This window comes from Rhinopithecus bieti, unplaced genomic scaffold (genome assembly GCF_001698545.2).
Source record: "Rhinopithecus bieti isolate Rb0 unplaced genomic scaffold, ASM169854v2 scaffold_8674, whole genome shotgun sequence".
NCBI classification, from domain to species: Eukaryota; Metazoa; Chordata; class Mammalia; order Primates; family Cercopithecidae; genus Rhinopithecus; species Rhinopithecus bieti.
In genome coordinates this window covers 64,817-86,601 of record NW_016805883.1, presented here as the reverse complement: position 1 = coordinate 86,601, position 21,785 = coordinate 64,817, and the positions used below count along the sequence as shown (strand labels likewise).

The window sequence follows — 21,785 nt, the reverse complement described above, 5'->3', positions numbered from 1 at the left end:
AAAAAAAAAAAAAAAAAAAAAAAAAAGAAACCAAGCCTTGTATCATTCTTCTTCTACAGCAAAAAGGGTGTGGAGAATGGAGAGCCACTGAAAGAACCAAACCTGAGCCCCTTTATGGGGGCCACAGCACAGCCCATTTAATGGCCTGGAAAATTCTCAGGGGGAAAGGTGGCTCTCCTCTACTTTAAACTTTCCAATGGCTTCCAACTTTATGTAGACTAAAATACAAACTCCTTATCCTGGTTTACAAAGCCCACTATCCTAGTTTACAAAGTGGCTGTAGCCAGCCACTCTGTATTTCATCAGTCTCTGAATTGGCCAAACTTACTCCTTTTGCAGCTGTTTCTTTTGCTTGGAATGCTTTTTGTGCGGCTTAAATATCAGCCCCTCAGACACCTCGTTACCCAGTCATATTACATCACCGCTTATTTTTCTGTAGCACCCTCACCACTATTTAATCTTTCAGCCCATCTCCAATGCTGCAACATGGACTCCCTGAAAGCAGAAATCTTTTTTCTCACTGCTGTCTAGTTGGCCCTTAAACAGTGCCTGACTTATAGTAAGTGCTCAGTAAATAACAGTGATTAAATGAATGAAAAACTGTGAAGTCTGATGATTATCATATACCTAAGTGAAGACAGAATGGACAAACGAATATGCCACTATGAGGTTCTGGGAAGAGGTATAGGTTAACAAAGATAAATAACTTGAGGATTAAAACTATATTAAAAGCCACGGGTCTGGATGAGATCACCTAGGATGAAAAAATAGAGTCTTTTTAAATCAATACACCATTTATTAACCTGAGCAGCAGAGAACGGGCTCGGAAAAGCACCTGCCCTGAGACCTTTACTGGAGCCCCATAACCTCTCTCCATAAGGAGCCCTCGGGGAAGAGAAAAAAGCCTTCCAGACAGGCTTATCTCTTACACCCCCTCCCCCCCTATTCCCCGTCGGTCTCCGAGCACAGGGGCCCCACGCACCTCTGGGGGATCCATCCTGGGGTGCGGCGACCCTCTTGGTGAGCAGCGAGCGCCTGTGTCCGCTGGCCTGGGTCTGCAGCCCGTATGAGAACTGCGGCGGGTCGTTCCAGCCGCGCTCCTTGTTGCCTGCGGAGGCGAGGGATGTGTGAAGCGAGCCTGGAACTCCACTGATAGTTCATATTGGGGCTGGGGGAGACAGAGGGTCCAGACTCCGCGCCGCAACCGCCCCCAGCCTAGGCCGGGGCGAGGACCTAGTGCCCTAGCCAGTCGGCCGCGCTCACCCGGCTTCACGTACAGCTCAGCCATCTCCACTTCCGCTTGGCCAGCGGGGCAGCGCGTCATTTCCGGGACGGCCGCTCACAGTTGAGCCGCGTCCCAGGCCAGGCGGGTTGCCGGGAGCCCTGGAGGATGGGTGCTCGTTCACAGCCGTCGGGAGCTGCTGTGGGGACCCTGCGGCAACTCCCTAAGACTCGAAGGCTCCATCTAATGAACCATCAGGGCCCTGGTCACAAGGCACCAAAGGAGGTTGTTGTCCAGGAGCCAGCGCTCTGGGAGCCCTCATCCTCTCAGGAGCAAGTTCGAACAACCAGAAGCTCCTGCCCCGCATACGCCCCGCTGTGATCTAGCCAGGTTGACTTCTACAGCCTCCTCCTGCATTGTCCTGCACAATCTCCACATTCACGTCCGGTAGCCTCACTAACTAGTACTCATCTTCCTTCAGTTCTCAGCTCAGATGTCAGTTCTTCAGGAAGCCTTCTGGAATGTCTCAGGCCAGGTTAAGTGTCTTACTTGAGCTCCCACAACCCTACAACCCTCTAAGATTTCCTAGTTATATTACATCACATCTTCTGTCTTATTTGACTCTTGTTCATTTCCCTGTCTGACAGTCTCAGAAGGTGGGACCTTGTCTATTTTATTACATCCCCAGTGCCCAGCTTAGTGCCTGGCACAGGGAACTCCTTAGAAAATATGTTTGTTGAATGAATGAAGTCAGATCTCCATCACACCCATGCTGTCATGTGACTACAGAGAGCCACCAACATCAAGCACAGACACAAAGACGCTCATCTCACACAGGCTGTTAACCCCCAGCCCTGTCCCAGGCCCAATATACTCACATCCAGTGAGGTCACTGAGGGATTTTTATTTGCACTGATTTTGCTAGAAAGTGTTACTGAGGTAGAGCCAACTGTCCAGGGTTGGACAGGGGCAAGGAACACAAGGACCCAAGGAAAGGGAAGCCAGGGTCCTACATTGTGGTGCAGTGCCTCCCAGTCATCCATATAAACAATAAATTGGGCAATAAACAGACGGTGGACAAGGATCAGAGGGACAGGCAGAGAAGGCTTCAAGGGGTGACAGGCTATAGGCCTTGAGGAATAAAAGGGTACAGAGTTAGGCATGGACCCAGAGCCTCCTTCCCTAGCCTTCCCAGGTAAGTTTAGGGCATGTGGAGCAGAGAGGGTTTCAGCCGGAAGGCATCAAGAAAAGAGAAGACACCCCGCTTTCGAGGGGTTGCCCCTGCACCGCCAACCCCTCCTTTGAGCAGGGGGAGGGGCAGGGGACCTCCTGGGGAATCCATGGAGCTGGTCCGCTTGAGCCGCAGGCGGGCACGGGCCTGGGCACCCCAGGCCTTGCCTCGAGCTGCAGAGGCCACAAGACACTTCTGGTACTGAACCTAGGGAGAAGGGGAATGTGAGGATCCAGCTACTTTCTGCCCCTAGACTCCCTGAAAGCTTCTGCCGGACAGGGAACTGGCCAAAGCTTCTGTCTGATAACAAGGTTGGTAGTCGGCCACATGTGGAGTTTCTAGAGCATTCCCAGGTAGCTCAATAACAAAATCATAAAACTGTATCAGACACTTAAGGAGGGCGGGCTGGACACTGCTAAGTGCTTTGTATAATTCAGTTATTTATGAGGGGTTATTATCCCTGTTTTGCAAATGAGGAAATTGAGATTCAGAGAGTATATGACTTGCCCAAGGTCACACAGCCCGAGAAAGGCAGAAATGGCATTCAAACCTAGTTCTCTGATTGCAGAGCCTGAACTCTTAATTACATGTACCACTATGTTGGCTCTTTTCCATCTCTCACTGGTGGGGACTAGTCCCTGGCCAAGCAGATTCCCTAGTTGAGGGTAAGGGTGTACAACTCAAACTCCAGCCCCAATGCAACTGCTCCCACTCATCTCATCTGAATGGCTCAAAGGCGTCCTAATTGGCCTTCCTACCTCCTCTCATGTCCTCCAAATCTTTACCCATACTATAGCTTAAGTGGTCATCCTAATACATAACCCTGACTTCACTGTGGGGCTTCAGTGATTCCCAGTGCCTCCAGATAAACTCATCACCCTGACCTACGAGGTCCCCCATAACCTGGCTTCTGTCATTCTCTGATCTCATCTCTTACTACATCCCCCTTGCATGCCAGATACACTAGATTCTTTCAGATACTCTCATCCACTAATATCTCTCACCTTCACAGCTAAGGTTCCCTGTGCTTGGTACACCTGCCCAACTCCCCTTCCCCTGGCTAACTTCCCTCTTGGACTGTCAGTTTTCTATCACCTCTTACAGGTAGCCTTCCTGACCCCTAAAGGGGCCACCTCTTCCATTAACCAGTGGTGTACAACTTATTTCTGGTCTATCTTGGCTCTATCCTAAGTGTTTTGTGAAGACAAGGGCTGTGCCCTCTATAGCACTAAATTCTCAGGGTCAACTATGGTGCCTGGGACCCTATAGGCATTCATATTTGTTGAATGAATGAGCAAACTGAACTAACAAAGTATAAGCAGCCCACACTCAAATGCCCACAGATGCCAGGAAATAAACCTAAATGGGACAAACAGGAACAATGCCAACTCTTTAGGGCACAGCTTCTGCACAACTCTGGCTGCATGCTGACATTTACACGTGTGAACTGAGTGCCAGAGCTCTTGATATTTTAAGAAAAACAAGAATAGCGATTATTATGTGAAATGTCCTGGCCTTTAAGTATTGGCAACTAATTAAAACTTACTAAAAACAACATGAGGGCCAAAACATTAATGATGCAGAATCAGCCCAGGTTTGTGATCTCTAAAGAGGCTGCCAACCCTGAGCCCCAGTAAACAACGGAGAAGCAGCTGCAGGGCAATCCCACCCACCCATTCCCACCCATGACTCACCATACAGGCAGCCTGCACAGCTTCAGAGAGTCCCCCTGCATGGGGCTGGCACCAGAAGGCTGCGCACTGGAAGCTCTGACGGCCCAGGTCAGCGATGAGGCCAAAGGTGTGTGGGTCGCGGCCAACACCAATAAATGTCACAAGGCGCACAGGGCACTGCCACAATGGCTCCTCCTCTGTACTGGCCTCTGCCTGCCCACACCAGGCCTAGTCACTAGAGGGCCAAGCACTGGCCAGACCCACTGAACTTTTCTGGCAGCAAGCAGTGACCCCTCAGCATCCCTGTTCACCCCTCCAAAGCCCCCAACTTCACCCTCTTCTGGTACCTGAATGGGGTGTGCAGTCATGAGAGAGTCAGACACACTGAGCATGGTTGGGACCCAGGCATTCCGGTCCCCCCTGGTGGTGAGGGTACCAATGGCCTCGTTCAGCACATCCATGCCTGGGGGAACATGCCCAGTGTGTCTCCCAGTTGTAAAAGAAAGAGTCTGCAGGGAGTGTCTAGCCCCCTCTCACTGACTTGGGATTCAAAGATAGGGAATAGGATAGTTGGGGCAAGGCTTAGAATTCTGAGTTGGGAAGGCTGGTAGATCCCAGGCCATAACAAGGCCATGGGAGGACTCTGAGAAATGGTAGTGGGCCCCACCTCACTCACCTTCCCCTTGCCTCACACAGCTCACCATATGCAGCCCCCTCAGTCCTCACCCATGGCTTTGGTGACTGGCAGTGTCCCCATGTACAGTGCTTCATACTTCTGAGCAGCTTGGCTTACTGCATCCAGCAGCTCCACTGAAATATACACACCAAGTCGGCCTGGCAGCTCTCTCAATTACCATTTTCCCCACCCTTCTGAATGGCCAGGACTCAGGTCAGAGCTGGTGCTGGTAGAATAAAAGGCTCATAGATGCTCCTCCAACTCATGGCTTGGGATCCCTGAGACCAGACACCTCCAAAATTTATCCACAGAAGTACTAAATAACCAGAAATTGCCCACCCACAAAGCCGCACCAAAGCAGCCCAATGCAGCAATGCGGGACTCGCCTTCCCATACCTTGCCGTGGCAGGTCTTCAGGGGAGATGGGGTCTGGAGAGCAGCAAGAGGCATTACCACTGACCCCTACTCGCTCTGACAAGATCTAAAACGCAATGAAGCCAGCATGAGCCACAGGGAGAGAGGGGAATTAGGGTAAAAGGGCCAATACCACCCCAACTACCTTGGAAGCTTCAGACCCAACCCCTTACCCACAATCCCTGCCCCACCCCTGACCCTTACCTGGGCACAAAGCCCATGTAGGGCACTGGCAATGACCTTGGCAGGGACATCACAGCGAAACACATGGCACTTGAGCATACAGCTATCTTTGTCACTTGCCACAAAAGCGAAGTCCCTAGCAGGGGCAGAGATGGGGCTGGGGTAGAGGCTGGTTAGAGGCAGGAGCCTGCAGGAGGCTGGAAAGTCAGGCTAGGGATATGGCAGGGATGGAGTATGGAGGTCAGGAATGGGGTTCAGGATACCTGGTTTTCACTTACCTGTCACTGTTCCGGAAGCATGTGGGAGCACAGAAGGGAATCAGCCCAGCCTCTCGGACTCTCCCCCATTTGTCCCTGCTGAGCTGGGCCCACCCTCCCCAACCAGGGCTGGACCAGGCAGGGGAAGCAGTCCTGGGTCCACATCAGAGGATCTGTGTCCAGGGTTCAAGTACTGGTGATCAGCATCAGTGGGGATCACAGCCTGCAGTAGGGAGGGAGACGAGCTCTCGCTTGGGGGATGTAGGCATCCTCACCGGCCCTTGGAGCTCCCCACGCCCCACACACGGATGTGCACCAGAGGCTGGCAGTGGATCAGACTGTGGTCCAGGGGATTCACTAGGCTCATGGCATCCTTCTTCAGGATCATCAGCATGTTCTGGCCCTGCCAAGGACAGAGGTCAGCTCAGAGCTCAGATAAAGGTCACTGCCATGAGAAATAGGCAATTCAGGGACAGCTACCTCTGCCAGGCCCTGGGCCCAAACCATTGAGGGGCCGAGCCAACTCACCTCACCCCAGGCACCATCTAGAGGCTGGCTCTGGCTGCGGGTCTGGGCCAGCTGTTGGATGCAGTTATTGACTGCAATACTGCTCTTCCCTGGTGCCAGGTCCTCTTCAGGTACCTCTACCCAGCCCAGAGAGCGTACTGCAAAGCACTGACAAGTTGGGGAAAGGGACAGGAATGAATAAGGATGGAGCAGGGTGGCAGGTGCCACAATACAAACTCCCTATCTTCACCCTTGATCACCTCTGCTCAGTCCAATCCCACCCTTGTCTTTCCCTTGGGACCTCCCAATGCCCTCAGGTCCAAGTCACTACCTTAGCCCCTGGCTCCATGTTCTGGATGTAGGATTCCTCACCACACCAGGACAGAGAGTTACTGAAACAGAGCAGAGGTGTTAAGAGGACCACATTTCCTACAGTAGGGACACTGGTGAGGCCTAGACTAATTGATAAGCACAGGATGAGGGGCAAGACCCAGAATATAGCACCAGAAATATAAAAACAGAGCAGGGTAGAGCCCAGGACATATTAACGTAACATAAAGTGTGACTTACAATTTGAGGGAAAATTCAGGACACAACCCAGACACAGGACATAGAATAAAAGTCACAAGGCTGGGTGCGGTGGCTCATGCCTGTAATCTCAGCACTTTGGGAGGCTGAGATGGGTAGATCACCAGGTCAGGATATCAAGACCATCCTGGCCAACATGGTGAAACCCCATCTCTACTAAAAATAGAAAAATTAGCCGGGCATGGTGGCATGTGCCTGTAGTTTCAGCTACTCAGGAGGCTAAGGGAGGAGAATCACTTGAACCTGGGAGGCGGAGGTTGCAATGAGCCAAGATTGTGCCACTGCACTCCAACCTGGGCGACAGAGTGAGACTCCATCTCAAAAAAAAAATAAAATAAAAGTCACAAAATGGAGCAGGGTTCAATATGTGGACCAGAACCCCAAAGTGGGACAAGAGATCCTAGAACAGAGGACCTAATGGCCAAGGTCTAGAACATGATAAGTTAGGACCAAGAATATGAAAAACATGTAGCTACAAACAAGAGTTTAGAGCAAGGGATAAAACTCAAAATACTGACAGTTAAGAACTTGGGACAGAGCCAAGAACACAACAGAACCCAAAACATGTGACAGAATCCAAAACCTGGGCTGGAAAGCAGACCATGGGTCCAGCTGCGTTTTTGAACACCATGGAACCCCAAGCCTTTCATTTTGCCTGGGCCACCCGTTACCTCCGGTCCAGTGAGCTCTCCAGGCTGGAAAAGGATCTCCCTTTGAGGGGCCGCAGTCCCCAAATCCTCTCCGTTCCCTGTAGAGTGGCGGTTAATCAGTGTAACAGCAGACCTAGGTCCACACACGGGCTCAGACCTCCTCCTCACACTCCACCTACCGTGCCTGGGTCCTCCGCATCTCCTAGTTCCCAGGCTGGGCGCTGCCACTGGGTGCTACCGCTGGGTACATGCCAATAGTAAGTACCTGCAGCATCGTGGATCTTCCTCCAGCCAGGAGGCAAGCCAGGCTCCCCCTCCAGACTCTGGTCCCCCCACAAGTCATCTACAGGAACACCGGATTAGAGAGGAGGGAGCATATTATTTGTGAGTTCAGAATAACATGCTGTCATAATCCTCTCTCCGTCCCCAAAATGGATCAGTTCTTAGGCTGAAGATCCAAGCTCCTCAATCTTGAAGACATCACATGTAAAGATCGGGTTCATTCGCCCCCTGGTCCCTACACAGAGAGGTATCCCCCCCCCCCCCCCCTCTTTGAGCCCCAGAGTAGTCTTTCGGATTCCCTCGTCCTCCCTAAGCTCCTGGTCTTCCCACCGGGCCCCTCCGTGCACACCATCGCAGTTGACCAGAATGATGGCCAGCATGTAATCCTTGCCCAGCATAACCCCGGCCGCTCCCCGCCAGCCTCTGCCGGCCCGCACTCTCAGTCCAGCGCGACCTCCGGAGCTATTGTGCCTGCAAGCCCAGCCTCTTTGCGCCGCAGGCTGCCGGGCCAGCTGGCGCCGCAAATACGGGGCGGGACACGGGGCGGGACACGGGCCGGTCCCGGGGGAGGGCCTGAGCCTCACAGCCCGCCCAGGTGTGGTGCGTGTAAACGGTCGTCTGAATCCCCGAATGGGTGCGTATTTCCGTGTGTGGGTCTGGGGGTGACCCAAGAACGCCAGCGAAACCGCTGACACCACCGCACGACTATGAACTCATTAGGCGTCCAAAGACCGACACACCGGACATGCGCCGCGCGCACTCGCGCACGAGTGAGATCATCGCGCCCGGGTAGTGAGTGCGCTCACCTGCAGCCTGAGACTCGACAGGAGGGGGTCACGTGGAAGTATCTGGGAGAGGCGGGCTCGGCCACTAGGAAAGTGCCTCACCCTTTCCAAAAATGCTCCGGAAGTGCCTTCGCCCTCAGTAAAGATGGCCGGGGCAGTCGGCATGAGGGAGGCGGGGATGCGCCTGCGCAACAAGTTCAGCTGGGAAGATGGCGGATGACAAGGTGAGTGGCCGTGAGGGTGATCTGCAGTCGGGCGTGGTCTTCTCCTTGACCTTTTTAGTTGCGGGGAGAAGGGACTCTGGAGCGGCTCAGGAGTGAGGATGTCCCTTATTTCTTCTGAGGCTGCTGTCAGCTGCCTCAACAGTGTGGAGTGGTGTGGGGAGAGCATTCGGCGAGGTGGGAGGAGCCGTGGATCCCCCAGATGTACCCTCCTGGGAACCATCACGAACCCCACTTACTAGCACAGACTCAAAAACATTCACCCTTAAACACTCCTCACTTTACCCTATTCCCTAGTTCCCGAAATTTTCTTTCCAGTGACACGATGTTTCCAATTACACGGACACTCACACCACCCTCATTCAAACACTCCCTTGCATACACTCTGAATTTCATACTTACATGCGATCAAAATCACTTAGTCCATGTACTTACGCACTTGCCGACAGTCTTTTTTTGTCATTCTCACTCACATCCAGTCACTCACATTCAGTTTGGGATGGCCTTGGGAATAAAGAGGTAAAGCCCATCCAGGAACCAAGACAATCAAATTGTCCAGGAAACTGCCTCGGTCCATTACTCACCATTGGTCTACAAGCTCAGCATTACCCACACATTTACTAAATGTCAGGCACTAGAACATAGTAGCCAAGACAGACTAGTCATGACTTTCGAGCTCATAATGGAGTCAGTAGTGCTTTCCTGATGGACCGGTCCCTAGCTGTCCCTCCTGCCTTTCCTACATACTGCTTGCTATGTAAAATTCTTGTTGAGGCTGATGTAAGTTACTGGTTCAGATTCCATCTGTCAGTCCCTTCCTGGCCCTCATTTGAATTCTGTGCTTTTCAATGCTTTTCTTCCTTTGCCACTGCCATCTCAGGAAGCTTTTATAGGAAAAGGTCTTTCTGGCTCACCCCATCCCCTCCCAATTCCTAGCTTCTGATGGAATTGAGCAAGGGGTGGGGCTGAGTCAGACTGCTGGAGTCTCGCTTGTCCTAGGATTCTCTGCCTAAGCTTAAGGACCTGGCATTTCTCAAGAACCAGCTGGAACGCCTGCAGCGGCGTGTGGAAGACGAAGTCAACAGTGGAGTGGGCCAGGTAAGGACTGTCCCACCCCACCCCTGCCTTAGGCTTTATTGCCCAACATGCTCTTGAGAGTGTTAAATGAATGGTAGAGATTTATTCAGCAAATGATTATTGAGGACCTGTTCTCAGGCATCCTAAGGACAATTTTTCTGAATGGCACATGAACTAATATCTTAAGTAGAGGTTAAGTAGGTGAAGAGGGGAGGAAAGAACATTCCAGGCAGATAGAACAGCATATGTAAAAGCCTTGTGATAGGAAGTAGCATTATAAACATGAGGGGTGAAAGGAGGTCCATTTGGCTACAGTAGTTGGGGAGCATGCTAGGAAATGAGGCTGGAGAAACCTGCAGGGCTAGGAGCATCTCTGACCTTGTGTGGCAGTGGAGTTCTATGGTTGGAGCTTTCTGACCCCAGGGTTCTGAGATTGTGTGATCAGAACTGCTAGGTTCTTTTTCTGGCCCCAGAACCTTGGGAAAAATCTGGAGAAAATACCACGGTTGTCCAGGGTGAGGAGGAGCTGGTGGTGGAATTCTCTAATCCCAGCTTGAGTAGCCCCTGGACAGAGTCAGGGAAGAGCCTAGTTAAGTTTCCTTCTGCATTTTTCTCTGCAGGATGGCTCGCTGTTGTCTTCTCCGTTCCTCAAGGGATTCCTGGCTGGCTATGTGGTGGCCAAACTGAGGGCATCAGCAGTATTGGGCTTTGCTGTGGGCACCTGCACTGGCATCTATGTGGCTCAGGCATATGCTGTGCCCAATGTGGAGAAAACATTAAGGGACTATTTGCAGTCGCTACGCAAGGGGCCGGACTAGCTCCAGGTGCCATGGAAGAGGCAGGATGAGCGGCTCAGCCTTCAGGTGGAGACACTTTATCTGAATTCCCCAGCTGTCATCCATTTGCTCTCTCCAACTTTCCTGCCACCTTCATCCTTGCCTCCCTTCCTGCAGATTGTGAACAGTAGTTCCTCAGCCTACACCCTGGATTCCTTCTTCCGCTTCCTAACTTCATGGGACTGGCCCCAAGATTGTGACTTCAAGGACTACCAGCCCCTTACTCTTCAAGCCCTGACTGTGGGGTTGGTAGATGCCTCCGATCCTCAGTATTCTCTCTGGCAATGTTCCACAGCTCCTCCTTCCTGGGAGCTGGCTCCGTAACTTGATTTACCCCAAACGTGTTGCAATCCCTGCTGCCCCTTAGTCACCCAGGGTCTGGTGTGGGTATGAGTGTAGAGGATGGGGGTATGCCGGGCCTGCGCCGTCCCAGGCAGGCCCGCTGGACCCTGATGCTACTCCTATCCACTGCATTGTATGCGTGGCCCACGCCCCACATGCTGGCACTGGTGCCATGTGGACCGGCGAAGTGCCGCTTCGGCCTCCCTGTCAGGCCGTGCTGCTGACGAGCTGACAAGCTATGCTGTTATGGGCGCCTTCTGCCCTTCTGATAGGCTGGGCGCATGGCCCAGGGGCGCCCACCCTGGGCGCCAGGCTGCTCCTTCCGCACTATGCAGCCGCTGCTCTATGCGCTAACAAACCTAGTGATCTATCTTCAGGCGTTACATGGACGCCCAGCAGCGCTACAAGTGCTGAGCAATCTCAAGATTGGAAGCACGGCTGTGCTCTACTGCCTCTGCCTCCGGCACCGCCTCTCTGTGCGTCAGGCGTTAGCTCTGCTGCTGCTGATGGCTGCCGGGGCCTGCTGTGCAGCAGGGGGCCTTCAAGTGCCTGGGAACACCCTTCCCAGTCCCTCTCCAGCAGCTGCCGCCAGCCCCATGCCCCTGCATATCACTCCGCTGGGCCTCCTGCTCCTCATCCTGTACTGCCTCATCTCAGGCTTGTCTTCAGTGTACACAGAGCTGCTCATGAAGCGACAGCGGCTGCCCCTGGCACTTCAGAACCTCTTCCTCTATACTTTTGGTGTGCTCCTGAATCTAGGTCTGCATGCTGGAGGCGGCCCTGGCCCAGGCCTTCTGGAAGGTTTCTCAGGATGGGCAGCACTCGTGGTGCTGAGCCAGGCACTAAATGGACTGCTCATGTCCGCTGTCATGAAGCACGGCAGCAGCATCACACGCCTCTTTGTGGTGTCCTGCTCACTGGTGGTCAACGCCGTGCTCTCAGCAGTCCTGCTACGGCTGCAGCTCACAGCCGCCTTCTTCCTGGCCACATTACTCATTGGCCTGGCCATGCGCCTGTACTATGGTAGCCGCTAGTCCCTGACAACTTCCACCCTGATTCCGGACCCTGTAGATTGGGCGCCTCCACCAGACCCCTATCCCAGCCTTCCTCCCCCTCCCATCAGCAGCCCTGTAACAAGTGCCTTGTGAGAAAAGCTGGAGAAGTGAGAGCAGCCAGGTTATTCTCTGGAGATCGGTGGATGAAGGGGTACCCCTAGGAGATGTGAAGAATGTGTTTGGTTAAGGAAATGCTTACCATCCCCCACCCCAACCAAGTTCTTCCAGACTAAAGAATTAAGGTAACATCAATACCTAGGCCTGAGAAATGACCCCATCCTTGTTGGGCAACTCCCTGCCTTGTCCTGCATGAACAGAGTTGATGAAAGTGGGGTGTGGGCAACAAGTGACTTTCCTTGCCTACTTTAGTCACCCAACAGTGGCTACTGCCTACAGTAGCCCTGTTGCCACAGATTATACAACCATTACCCCAGCCACTTTGACAATCACCCCCAGTTCCAGCAATGCCTAGAGACATGCTCCCTGCCCTTTCCACAGTGCTGCTCCCCACACCTAGCCTTTGTTCTGGAAACCCCAGAGAGGGCTGGGCTTGACTCATCTCAGGGAATGTAGCCCCTGGGCCCTGGCTTAAGCCGACACTCCTGACCTCTCTGTTCACTCTGAGGGCCGTCTTGAAGCCTGCTACCCACTCTGAGGCTCCTGGGAGGTACCATGCTTCCCACTCTGGGTCCTGCCCCTGCCTAACAGTCTCCCAGCTCCCAACAGCCTGGGGAAGCTCTGCACAGAGTGACCTGAGACCAGGTACAGGAAACCTGTAGCTCAATCAGTGTCTCTTTAACTGCATAAGCAATAAGGTCTTAATAAAGTTTTCTAGGCTGTAGGGTGGTTCCTACAACCACAGCCACGACTGTCTTGTGTCTTCCTGTCTTAACAATTTTGTTCTTCTGGGGTCCTGAGTATCTTAATTCTGGGGTAACTTTATTTATTTTTGAGACGGAAGTCTCGCCCTTTCACCCAGGCTGGAGTGCAGTAGTGCGATCTCTGCTCACTGCAAACTCCACCTCCTGGGTTCACGCCATTCTCCTGCCTCAGCCTCCTGAGTAGCTGGGACTACAGGCGCCCGCCACCGTGCCTGGCTAATTTCTTTAGATTTTTAGTAGAGACAGGGTTTCACTGTGTTAGCCAGGATGGTCTCAATCTCCTGACCTTGTGATCTGCCCGCCTCAGCCTCCCAAAGTACTGGGATTACAGGCGTGAGCCACCGCGCTTGGCCTGGGGTAACTTTTAGACTAAGAAAAAATTGTTTTCTCCAAGCTGTTGCCAGTGGCATTATTTCCTGTGAGAGCTCCATGGAGCTGAGACATTTCCCTGTCACAGAGCTTTTGAAATTTCCCTGGAGCACAAAACTTGGGCCCAGGGGAATGCGGAGGGAGTCTTGGGAACAGCAGGTTCTGGGCTCAGCAGGACAAACTAGACTCTAGGCCAAAAAACTCTTAAGAAATACGATGTGGTTTTGGTTTTCATTTCCTCTGGTTCCCTCACAGACAATTCCTGCCTGTCATCTGTCTTAAAATCATGGCCAGCGGAATGTCAGGCCCTGATTCTATGATAGAATATGTGGTGAGTTTCTAAAAAAAGCAAAGGTGGGTGGGGATGGGGGGGTGCCTAGGCCTATCTCAGACCTCTTAAAGCAGAATCTTAGGGAGTAGTGTTTGGGAATCTTTTTCTTCTTTCTCTTAAGCTTCCTAGGTAGTTCTGATGCACCCAGAAGCTTGTAAGCCACTACTGTGCAGTGTAGAACTATGGACAGACTTGAATTTGAATTCTGGCTCTTCCACTTAGCTGACTGTTCTTGGGCAGTTATTGAACCTCTTCTGGCTTTAGTTGCCTTACCCCTGAAATGAGGATCAAATGGTACCTACTCTATGTGGTAACTGGAGAGGCTAAATAAAATAATATTAGGCACTTAGTAAGGACTGGAACAATGAGACATGGTTTGTGTTATTAATTATCCATGATGAGGATCAGCTTGGTTTTGTCTCACCTTTCTCTCCCTTCTAGGACCCTCCAGAATAAGGAGACAGGAAACTTCCTCTAAAGAGTTCCTGATCAGGTTTTTCCCCAGGACGGTCCAGCATGACTGTCCCCAGCCTAGTCTGCACCCTGCTGAAGTTGCTGGTTCTGAGCTTGGAGCTCCTGATTCTGTGTGGCCAGGTTGATGGCTTCTTCCAGGATGCCCGCCAGCAGGCTGCAGTGACGATGCTCTGTGGTCATGGCCCGCTCCTCCCACTGGCCCTGCCAGGCTTGGAATACCTGTACCCAGATTCAGAGATGCCTGTTACTCAGCCAGCCTTGGAGCCAGCTCAAGGCCTGCCCTCCATCCCCACTAACCCGCAGCACATGGTGTGTCTGAGCTCGAGTGGCCTGCACATGCAGGTCATAGAGGGCTGCCAGGTCCTGCTCTGCCATGTCCCGCTCTTCCTGAAGGGCCTCCAGCTGGAATCTCAGCACCATCTGTTCCTGCTGCCATCTCTGCCTCTCCTTGCAGGCCTTCAGTGATAACACATACTCTTTGTTGAGTGCCACCTGTGTGCCAGGCTCTGTGCTAAATACTTTAAGTGTATTATTTTATCCAATAACAACCATATGTGGCATTGTCATCTTACAGATTTGACAGCAGTGAATCAGAGAAGTGATCTAACTTGCCCAAATTCTCATGGCTAGTGAAGGTCAGAGCTGACATGGCACATGCCTTTCAATGGTTTGCAACTCTCCTTGGGGTAAAATCCAAAGCCAGAGCTGTGGCACACACTTGTCTCTTTAGCCTTGCTTCTGACTACACACGTGTTCAGCTCCAGCCAGATTGGAGAATTTGCAGTTTACAGGACCCACTTTGCCATTGCTTCCCTCTGAACCTTTGCTCTGTTTTATCTTCTCTGAGAACATGTCACCACTCCACCCACCCCCACCACATACACATGTTATGTTTCTTAATTTGTTCAAATAAGTTGTATCTATGAGTGCCTTGATGTGATGAGCAGTAACTGCCCTTGTGAAGTTCAGTGTCCAGTGAATTCCCCTGGCTGATTTCTGCCTGCCCTTTAAGGCTCAACTTAGATGCCATCTCCTCTGATCCACTCCAGCCTGGATCAGATATGCCTTTTTGGTCCCACATGCCCCTAACTCCCCAGTCCCATCACTTAGCACTGAGAATTGCCTCATCTATCCCTGAGAAGTCTGTGAGGGCCATGAGAGAGAGTATGAACCAGTCAGTTGTGACTGATGATGGATCCCAGCCCTAGCACAGTGCCTGGACCAATTAGAGCCTCAAGTCCTCTATCTGACTCTCCTTACCTCCTCTTCAGCCACCAGGTCTTTGATCTGGTCATCTGCCACCTCCTCCTTCTGTTCCAAATGCTTCAGCTTCTCTCGAATCCAAATTTGGTGCTGCTCCCTCAGTCTCTGCCTCCGGGCCTGGGCCAAGAAGAACTGCAGGGCCACATCTGGTACCTGCTGGGCTCGGTCAGAAGTCTATGTGTGTGCACAGATTTAGGACCAGAGCCCAGCTTTTCCAATGCCTCATCACCAGGGCTGCTGCCAGAACAACATCCAGGACCTAACTGGCCTGGAAGAGCTTGTAGCATGGGCAGAGACTCAGGAGGCCATGGTGGGGAGAGGAAGGTAGTGGCTCTGCCAAGAGGTGCCATAGTGCCCCTAAGGATCCTATACCCTTAATCCAGTAAGTAGGAAAACAGTCCCTCCCCATGGCCCTCCCTTAGGGGTCTAGTCACCCTCAGGTCCTTTATTTGTCAAAAGCTTCACATTTCTCCTTGATATTGGGGAAGGGTAAGCAGGGGCACATTAGCTGGGCTCTGCAGCTCTTCACTCCCCCTATGGCTTCCAGTCATTCCTGGGGTACATGAGGTATTACCTGTTCCTTAGGGTGCCTGAGAGGATTCTTTTGGTGGAGCCCACACCTTAGAGTTGCCGTTCTTCCTGCCACTAGAGGAAAATGTAATGAATCACACCAAAGGCAGAGAATACCTCCCACTCCTAGCTCATCCCCAAGTCCCAGACCCACCTTGGGGCTCTCCCTCGAGGCATGGGCTCTGGCTTACTGGTGACTCTATCACCTGCTGAGAAGATATTAGAAGTGACTATTCCACACCTTTTCTCCCAGGACAGTGTAGGTTAAGATCAGGGCTTGGAAATCAGACAGATCATGATCCCAGCCCCTCCTCTTCTTAGCTGAATGACCTCGAGCAGGTGACTGGCCTAGTCTCCATGTGCTTCTCTATCAAATCGAGCTGATAAAAGTTGTAGAGAGAATGAAATGAAGTACTGCACCGAAAGCACTTAGCAGTAAGGCTCTTGCTCAATAAATAGGAGCCACCATGCCTGATTCCCAAGCCCCAAGGCTGTAAAAACAAGTTGTAAGCAATTATGAAAAAAGAAGAGAAAGGCCAGAAGAGGCTGGACAGAGACAGGGTTTCAACCACCCTGTGATAAATCATGGAAGACCAGAAAGGCCATGCAGCCTAAGGAGATGAAAGAGCACTAGATTAGGAGTCTAAGGACTTGAGTGTGATTATACTTTTGCTGCTCCCGATTACACCTGTGACCCCAGGCTCACAGGTCTCACATCTTGTTCTTTTTTATGACAGAGTCTCACTGTGTCACCCAGGCTGGAGTGCAGTGGTGCAATCTCAGCTCACTTCAACCTGCGCCCCCCGGGTTCAGGTGGCTCTCCCACCTCAGCCTCCTGAGTAACTGGGACTACAGGCATGGGCCACCATGCCTGGCTAATTTTTGTATTTTTGAGTAGAGATGGGGTTTCACCTTGTTGGCCAGGCTGGTCTTGAACTCCTGGCCTCAGGTGATCTGCCCATCTCAGCCTCCCCAAGTGCTGGGATTACAGGTGTGAGCCACTGCGGCCAGCCCTCTCACATCTTTTCTTTTCTCTTTTTTCTTTCTTTCTTTCTTTCTTTTTTTTTTTTTTTTTTTGAGATGGAGTTTCACTCTTGATGCCCAGGTTGGAGTCCAATGGCCTGATCTCGGCTCACTGCAACCTCTGCTTCCTGGGTTCAAGTGATCCTCCTGCCTCAGCCTCCCAAGTAGCTGGGACTACAAGCATGCACCACCACACTAGGCTAATTTTTGTATTTTCAGTAGAGACAGGATTTCTCCAAGTTGGCCACGTTGGTCTCAAACTCCTGACCTCAGGTGATCCGCCCACCTCGGCCTCCCAAAGTGCTGGGATTATAGGCATGAGCCACCATGCTTAGCCTCACGTCTTTTCTTTAAGCCTCAGTTTGCTCACCTGAAAAGGACACAGTGTTCTTTCCTGCTTAAAATACTTCTGTGGCTCACCTGTGACCTTTAAGACAAAGTCCAAACATCTCTGTTTTACAAAGCCCTGTGTGACCTGGCCCCTGCTGTCCTCTCCAGTCCTTCTCTCCTGACTCTCCCTCAAGTTCTGTTCTCCAACAAATTGAGCTGCTTGCACTACCTCAAGGGGACCAAGCACTTTCTTGCCTCTGAGTCTTTGCCTGTCATTCTCTGCCTTCAGGTTGTTCACTCATCTTTGTTGACCTCCTTCAGGAATCACTTCCTCCATGAAGTCTTCCACCCCTCTCTTGCCAAGGCTGACTTAGATGCCCCACAGAACTCTGTTTATAAGGCTTTCAGAGCACCAATGATGGTGGTGCAATTGTTTCTTCCCAGGAGATTATAAACTCCATGAGGGCAGGGAATTCCCAGGGCCTATGTGGCACTGGGCCCAGCACACAGTGGGTGGTCAATAAGTGTTTGGGAATCAATAAGTCAATGAATGAATGGAGGTCTTCCTCAAAGTGCTTTGGAAAGAAGACAAGAAGGCAGACACCAATGTGGCTCCCAAAAGGGTGAATGTGAAGACATACCTGTGGTTCTGGAAGCCTCATCGCCTCACCTGGCTCCTTGGAGCATCTTTCTTCTTGGGTGCTGGCTCCACGCTTTTACCACCTATGGAGAAAGGATTCAAGGTGGGTACTGGCCATGGCTGGCCCAGATGCCCTCAGGCTTCACCTTGCTCACCTCTAACTCCCGCAGTGCCCTTCTCAGCTGGCTTAGCCCACTGTACATCAGGGTATCCTCAAGAAGGCCTAAACGCAAGGGCCTCAGGCCAGCCCGGCGGGCCCGAGCCTCTTCTACTGCATCCCACAGGGTGGGCCTCACCTGTTTCACCTGCATCCTCCTTCTTGAGGCCCCCAACAGAGCAGCCTGGAGCAAACTGAGGGAGCTACCTAGTAAAGGGACACTCCAAGTGAATTACTCCTTCCTGTGGACTCCAAAGCACGCTGCCTGTGATACTTTTACTCTTTGTTAGTAGTACTATTCATAAAAATATCTAACCCCCACTAGGCTTTTACATGTGCTTGATGACACTTCACTAAGGCTGTTCATGGATTGCCTCTTTTTATCCACACAACGCTCCAATCAGGCAGAAGCTCCAATCTATCCTGCCTCCCCCGACGTTTTCCAGATGAGGCAATAGAAGCTCAAAGAGGTCAAGCAACTTCTTGGCAAGTGGCAGAGCCAAAACTCAAGCCCATGCCCTTCATCATGATATCAAACTGGCCTGAAGGTAAACAGGTCTAGCCCTCACTGCTTTATCCTTGTGGATGTGAACTGCTCTAACTTATCTTCCTCATTCCAAGGGACCTTGCACAGGGGAGGTCTGGGAACTTGCTAGCCAAATGAATGTGTGTTTGTTGATTTTGGAGACGAGGGCCAGACATTTTTTACTCTTTTATTATGGAAAATTTCAAACATACACAAAGTATAGGAAATCCTGTGTACCTGTCACCTAGCTTTGACAGTTATCAACTCATGCCATTTCTGCTTGATCAATACCCCCACCTCGACCTCCCCCAAATCCCTGACATCATTACATTTCAGAGGCTTGATTTTTTTTCTTTTTTTCTGCCAGCATCTACATTAAGGACACAGAGATTTTTTTTTTTTATTTTTTTAATTTTTTTGAGATGGAGTCCCGCTCTATCGCCCAGGCTAGAGTGCAGTAGCACGATCTTGGCTCACTGCAACCTCTGCCTCCCAGGTTCAAGCAGCTCTCCTGCCTCAGCCTCCCAAGTAGCTGGGACTACAGGCGCCCGCCACCATGCCCAGCTAATTTTTGTATTTTTAGTAGAGATGGGGTTTCACCATGTTGGCCAGGCTAGTGGCCTGGCCAACGAACTCCTGACCTCAGGTGATCTGCCCACTTCAGCCTCCCAAAATATTGGGATTGCAGGCATGAGCCACCGCACTCAGCTGAGGCTTGATTTTTAACAGGTTTATGAAAATAGGAGACTCCCTTCTCTTCTCTTATCTCTCTCTTCACCTATAAATTAGGCCTGCCTCTCTTTCCTTATTTGTAAATTATATCTGCCTCATGGGGTTTTGGTAAGAATCAAAGGCATTTGTGCAAAAATGCTTGGTAATGGTTTAAGGCCTCTGAAGGGTGAGGGGTTACTTTCACTGTTGACCTGGCTTTGCCTCTCCAGTCTCTGTCAGCCTAGGCACTCTGGGGCCCTCTTGGAGGGTCAGGCTCTCTCTCTGGGCTGGAGTTGGGGCTGAGGTTGATTGGGTGATGGGTGAGGCAGGCCTAAGGACAGATCTCAGAGCTTCCCAAAGAACCCCACACTCTCCCCCTGGCCACCTTGGGGGTCCAGGCGAAGAAGCAGGCCACTGTAGTTGTTTCCTTCCAAAAGCTGTGAGACAATCCATGGCAAAGAGCCCTCCGCCTCCTCACCAACAACTTCACCAGCCAACACCCGCAGCAGGGGGCAGTCTCTGCAAGAGAGAGAGGAAGAAAGGCGATGTCCACTGGTGGATGGGGAAAGAAACTGGACAGAGTTACACTCTGATGGAAAGGGCAACTATTTCCAGAAACTTTTGTGCATTACCAGACAGATTTGAAACATCGTACAGATCTCTATTTTATTAGTATTACTTTTTGAATTACAAAAGTAATACATTCTCCATGGGCATGGTGGCTCACACCTATAATCCCAGCACTTTGGGAGGCCGAGGCTGGCAGATCACTTGAGGTCAGGAGTTCGAGACCAGCCTAGCTGACATAGTGAAACCCCGTTTCTACTAAAAATACAAAAATTAGCCAGATGTAGTAGCACACACCTGTAATCCCAGCTACTAGAGAGGCTGAGGCAGGAGAATTGCTTGAACCCAGAGATCAGAGGTTTCAGTGAGCCAAGATCATACCACTGCCTGCCCTCCAGCCTGGGCAATAAAGTAAGAGTCTGTCTCAAAAATAAAAACAAATTTTAAAAAAGAAGTAATAGATTCTCATGGTAAAAAATTTAAACTGTGTACCTGACAAGTGACTTGTACCCAGAATATATAAAGAGCTCTTACAACTCAATAATAGAAAGACAACCCAATTTTAAAATGGGCAAAAGAAGATGACATCAGTGAAAATCACAGAGTAGGGAACTCCAGGAGTCCATCTATCCCCAGAAACACCTAGCAAAAATGGCCAGAAACAACCTTATTTTAACTCTGAAAGATAGAGGTTTACAGCAACCAATGCTTAACCAGGAGAGGCAACTTAAACATCGTAAGAGATCTCTGTGGTGTTTTAACTTACCCTCGCTCCAACCCCTCCCCAGCACAGGCCTAATCTTGAAGACAGTAGCCCAAATTTCTGGTGGGGGTTCCTGGTTAGGGAGGGAGCAGAGAAGATCTTGTTCCCAATGAATTGTGTTTATCTTTTTTGATTGTCCAGAGTTTCCCCCCAAGAACTGATGAAAGGGAATTCTCTTTGCTTCACCTATCTCAGAACTCTCTCAAGGCAGAGCAGCTACACAGAGGATGTTCCCTGGAAACTGTTGAAGAACAAAAGAACAAGGCACTGCTGCCTGAAGCAAAAATAACAGTTGAGGCAAACAATTGACACCCTGAAAGACTGGGAAAAGTTTGAAAATGATATTTTTGGGAGAATAAGGGCTTCAAAAAGTTCCCATGTGTACCAGAGAGAGTAGAAAGCACACCCAGGGTAGGACTTATGTCCAGAAAAGGCCCAATAAGACAATGAGCTTTCATCTCTGTCTGGTCTTTGGGCTCAGCACAAGCAGGAAGTGAAGGCTAAAACAGAGCTGTAAATTGCCTGGCTAAGTTTAGGAGTGACTCCACACAGCCAATCTGCAAAGACCTGGAAAATTTTTTCTTTATCTTTTTTCCTTCCTTCCTTCCTTCCTTCCTTTATTTATTTATTTATTTATTTTTTAATTTTTTTGAGACGGAGTCTCGCTCTGTCGCCCGGGCTGGAGTGCAGTGGCCGGATCTCAGCTCACTGCAAGCTCCGCCTCCCGGGTTTACGCCATTCTCCTGCCTCAGCCTCCCTAGTAACTGGGACTACAGGCGCCCGCCACATCGCCCGGCTAGTTTTTTTTTTTTTTTTTTTTAGTAGAGACGGGGTTTCACCGTGTTAGCCAGGATGGTCTCGATCTCCTGACCTCGTGATCCACCCGTCTCGGCCTCCCAAAGTGCTGAGATTACAGGCTTGAGCCACCGCGCCCGGCCAGTATTTTATGTTTTTACATATTATTCTTTGAGGCTTAAAAAAGAAGAAAAAGAAATGTAAATTATAGACAAAATAATGCTCCTTTTGATTAAAATCCCAAATCATATTCTCTTTACCCTCCCTCCTCTTAAGACAATCAGTATGATAATTTTGATGAATATATTTTTGCACTTTAAAAATATTTAAAATGCAAATTTATAAAAATATAAACATATCTAGAATATATCCATACATAATATATA

The 21,785-nt window shown here is 50.8% G+C and overlaps 4 protein-coding genes across 15 annotated transcripts in view; 1 reads left to right on the top strand and 3 right to left on the bottom strand.

The window, feature by feature from the left end:
* SRA1 (steroid receptor RNA activator 1) overlaps positions 1 to 2,149 on the bottom strand; it is an 11,822-nt gene extending 9,673 nt beyond the window's left edge. Inside the window, exons 1-2 of the mRNA XM_017873905.1 lie at positions 1,264 to 2,149; positions 983 to 1,108 (exon numbers count right to left, since the gene is read on the bottom strand). Coding sequence (XP_017729394.1) covers positions 983 to 1,108; positions 1,264 to 1,324 — 187 coding nt within the window. The 5' untranslated portion in view covers positions 1,325 to 2,149. The remainder of the gene's footprint in view (positions 1 to 982; positions 1,109 to 1,263) is intronic.
* Positions 2,107 to 8,687, bottom strand: APBB3 (amyloid beta precursor protein binding family B member 3). Of its 8 annotated transcripts, none has more exons than XM_017873896.1 (13): positions 8,490 to 8,687; positions 7,667 to 7,744; positions 7,423 to 7,499; positions 6,495 to 6,555; positions 6,185 to 6,331; positions 5,932 to 6,059; positions 5,678 to 5,683; positions 5,421 to 5,556; positions 5,199 to 5,283; positions 4,853 to 4,936; positions 4,474 to 4,589; positions 4,148 to 4,339; positions 2,107 to 2,660 (listed from the first exon to the last, which is right to left on the bottom strand). In XM_017873896.1, exons 1-13 carry the CDS (start codon positions 8,631 to 8,633, stop codon positions 2,424 to 2,426), a joined length of 1,491 nt encoding a protein of 496 aa, XP_017729385.1. In that variant the 5' UTR covers positions 8,634 to 8,687; the 3' UTR covers positions 2,107 to 2,423. The 8 variants fall into 8 exon arrangements, with proteins under 8 accessions (XP_017729385.1, XP_017729387.1, XP_017729386.1 ...); XM_017873898.1 differs by having other exon boundaries at positions 5,421 to 5,535; XM_017873897.1 differs by having other exon boundaries at positions 7,581 to 7,744; positions 8,033 to 8,630.
* SLC35A4 (solute carrier family 35 member A4) lies at positions 8,642 to 12,864 on the top strand. The gene is given in 6 exon segments (XM_017873904.1): positions 8,642 to 8,692; positions 9,570 to 9,787; positions 10,387 to 11,084; positions 11,087 to 11,219; positions 11,222 to 11,280; positions 11,283 to 12,864. Coding segments are annotated over 4 exon segments (981 nt in total). The 5' UTR covers positions 8,642 to 8,692; positions 9,570 to 9,787; positions 10,387 to 10,991; the 3' UTR covers positions 11,979 to 12,864.
* A 373-nt stretch (positions 12,865 to 13,237) lies between these two features.
* The window catches only part of LOC108530829 (uncharacterized), a 28,660-nt gene continuing 20,112 nt past the window's right edge, over positions 13,238 to 21,785 (bottom strand). For 2 of the 5 annotated variants that reach the window (XM_017873879.1, XM_017873878.1), the window contains 7 exons: positions 19,660 to 19,793; positions 17,882 to 17,963; positions 16,042 to 16,096; positions 15,892 to 15,962; positions 15,315 to 15,449; positions 14,352 to 14,510; positions 13,238 to 14,273 (listed from right to left, as the gene is read on the bottom strand). In XM_017873879.1, the coding sequence (XP_017729368.1) occupies positions 14,112 to 14,273; positions 14,352 to 14,510; positions 15,315 to 15,449; positions 15,892 to 15,962; positions 16,042 to 16,096; positions 17,882 to 17,902 (603 nt within the window). In that variant the 5' untranslated portion in view covers positions 17,903 to 17,963; positions 19,660 to 19,793 and the 3' untranslated portion in view covers positions 13,238 to 14,111. Of the gene's footprint in view, positions 14,274 to 14,351; positions 14,511 to 15,314; positions 15,963 to 16,041; positions 16,298 to 17,881; positions 17,964 to 18,176; positions 18,493 to 19,659; positions 19,794 to 21,785 lie in introns of those variants that run through there. The other 3 variants (XM_017873881.1, XM_017873880.1, XR_001885981.1) reach the window with 3 other exon arrangements.

Excerpts from the sequence above, each read along its gene's own strand:
- APBB3 (XM_017873896.1), bottom strand. The coding sequence starts at position 8,633 with ATGCCGACTGCCCCGGCCATCTTTACTGAGGGCGAAGGCACTTCCGGA. Across the intron at positions 7,745-8,489 it reads TGTCGAGTCTCAGGCTGCAG|ATGACTTGTGGGGGGACCAG; the intron begins GTGAGCGCACTC and ends GTGTTCCTGTAG. Across the intron at positions 4,590-4,852 it reads GCCAGTCACCAAAGCCATGG|GCATGGATGTGCTGAACGAG; the intron begins GTGAGGACTGAG and ends ATGTTCCCCCAG.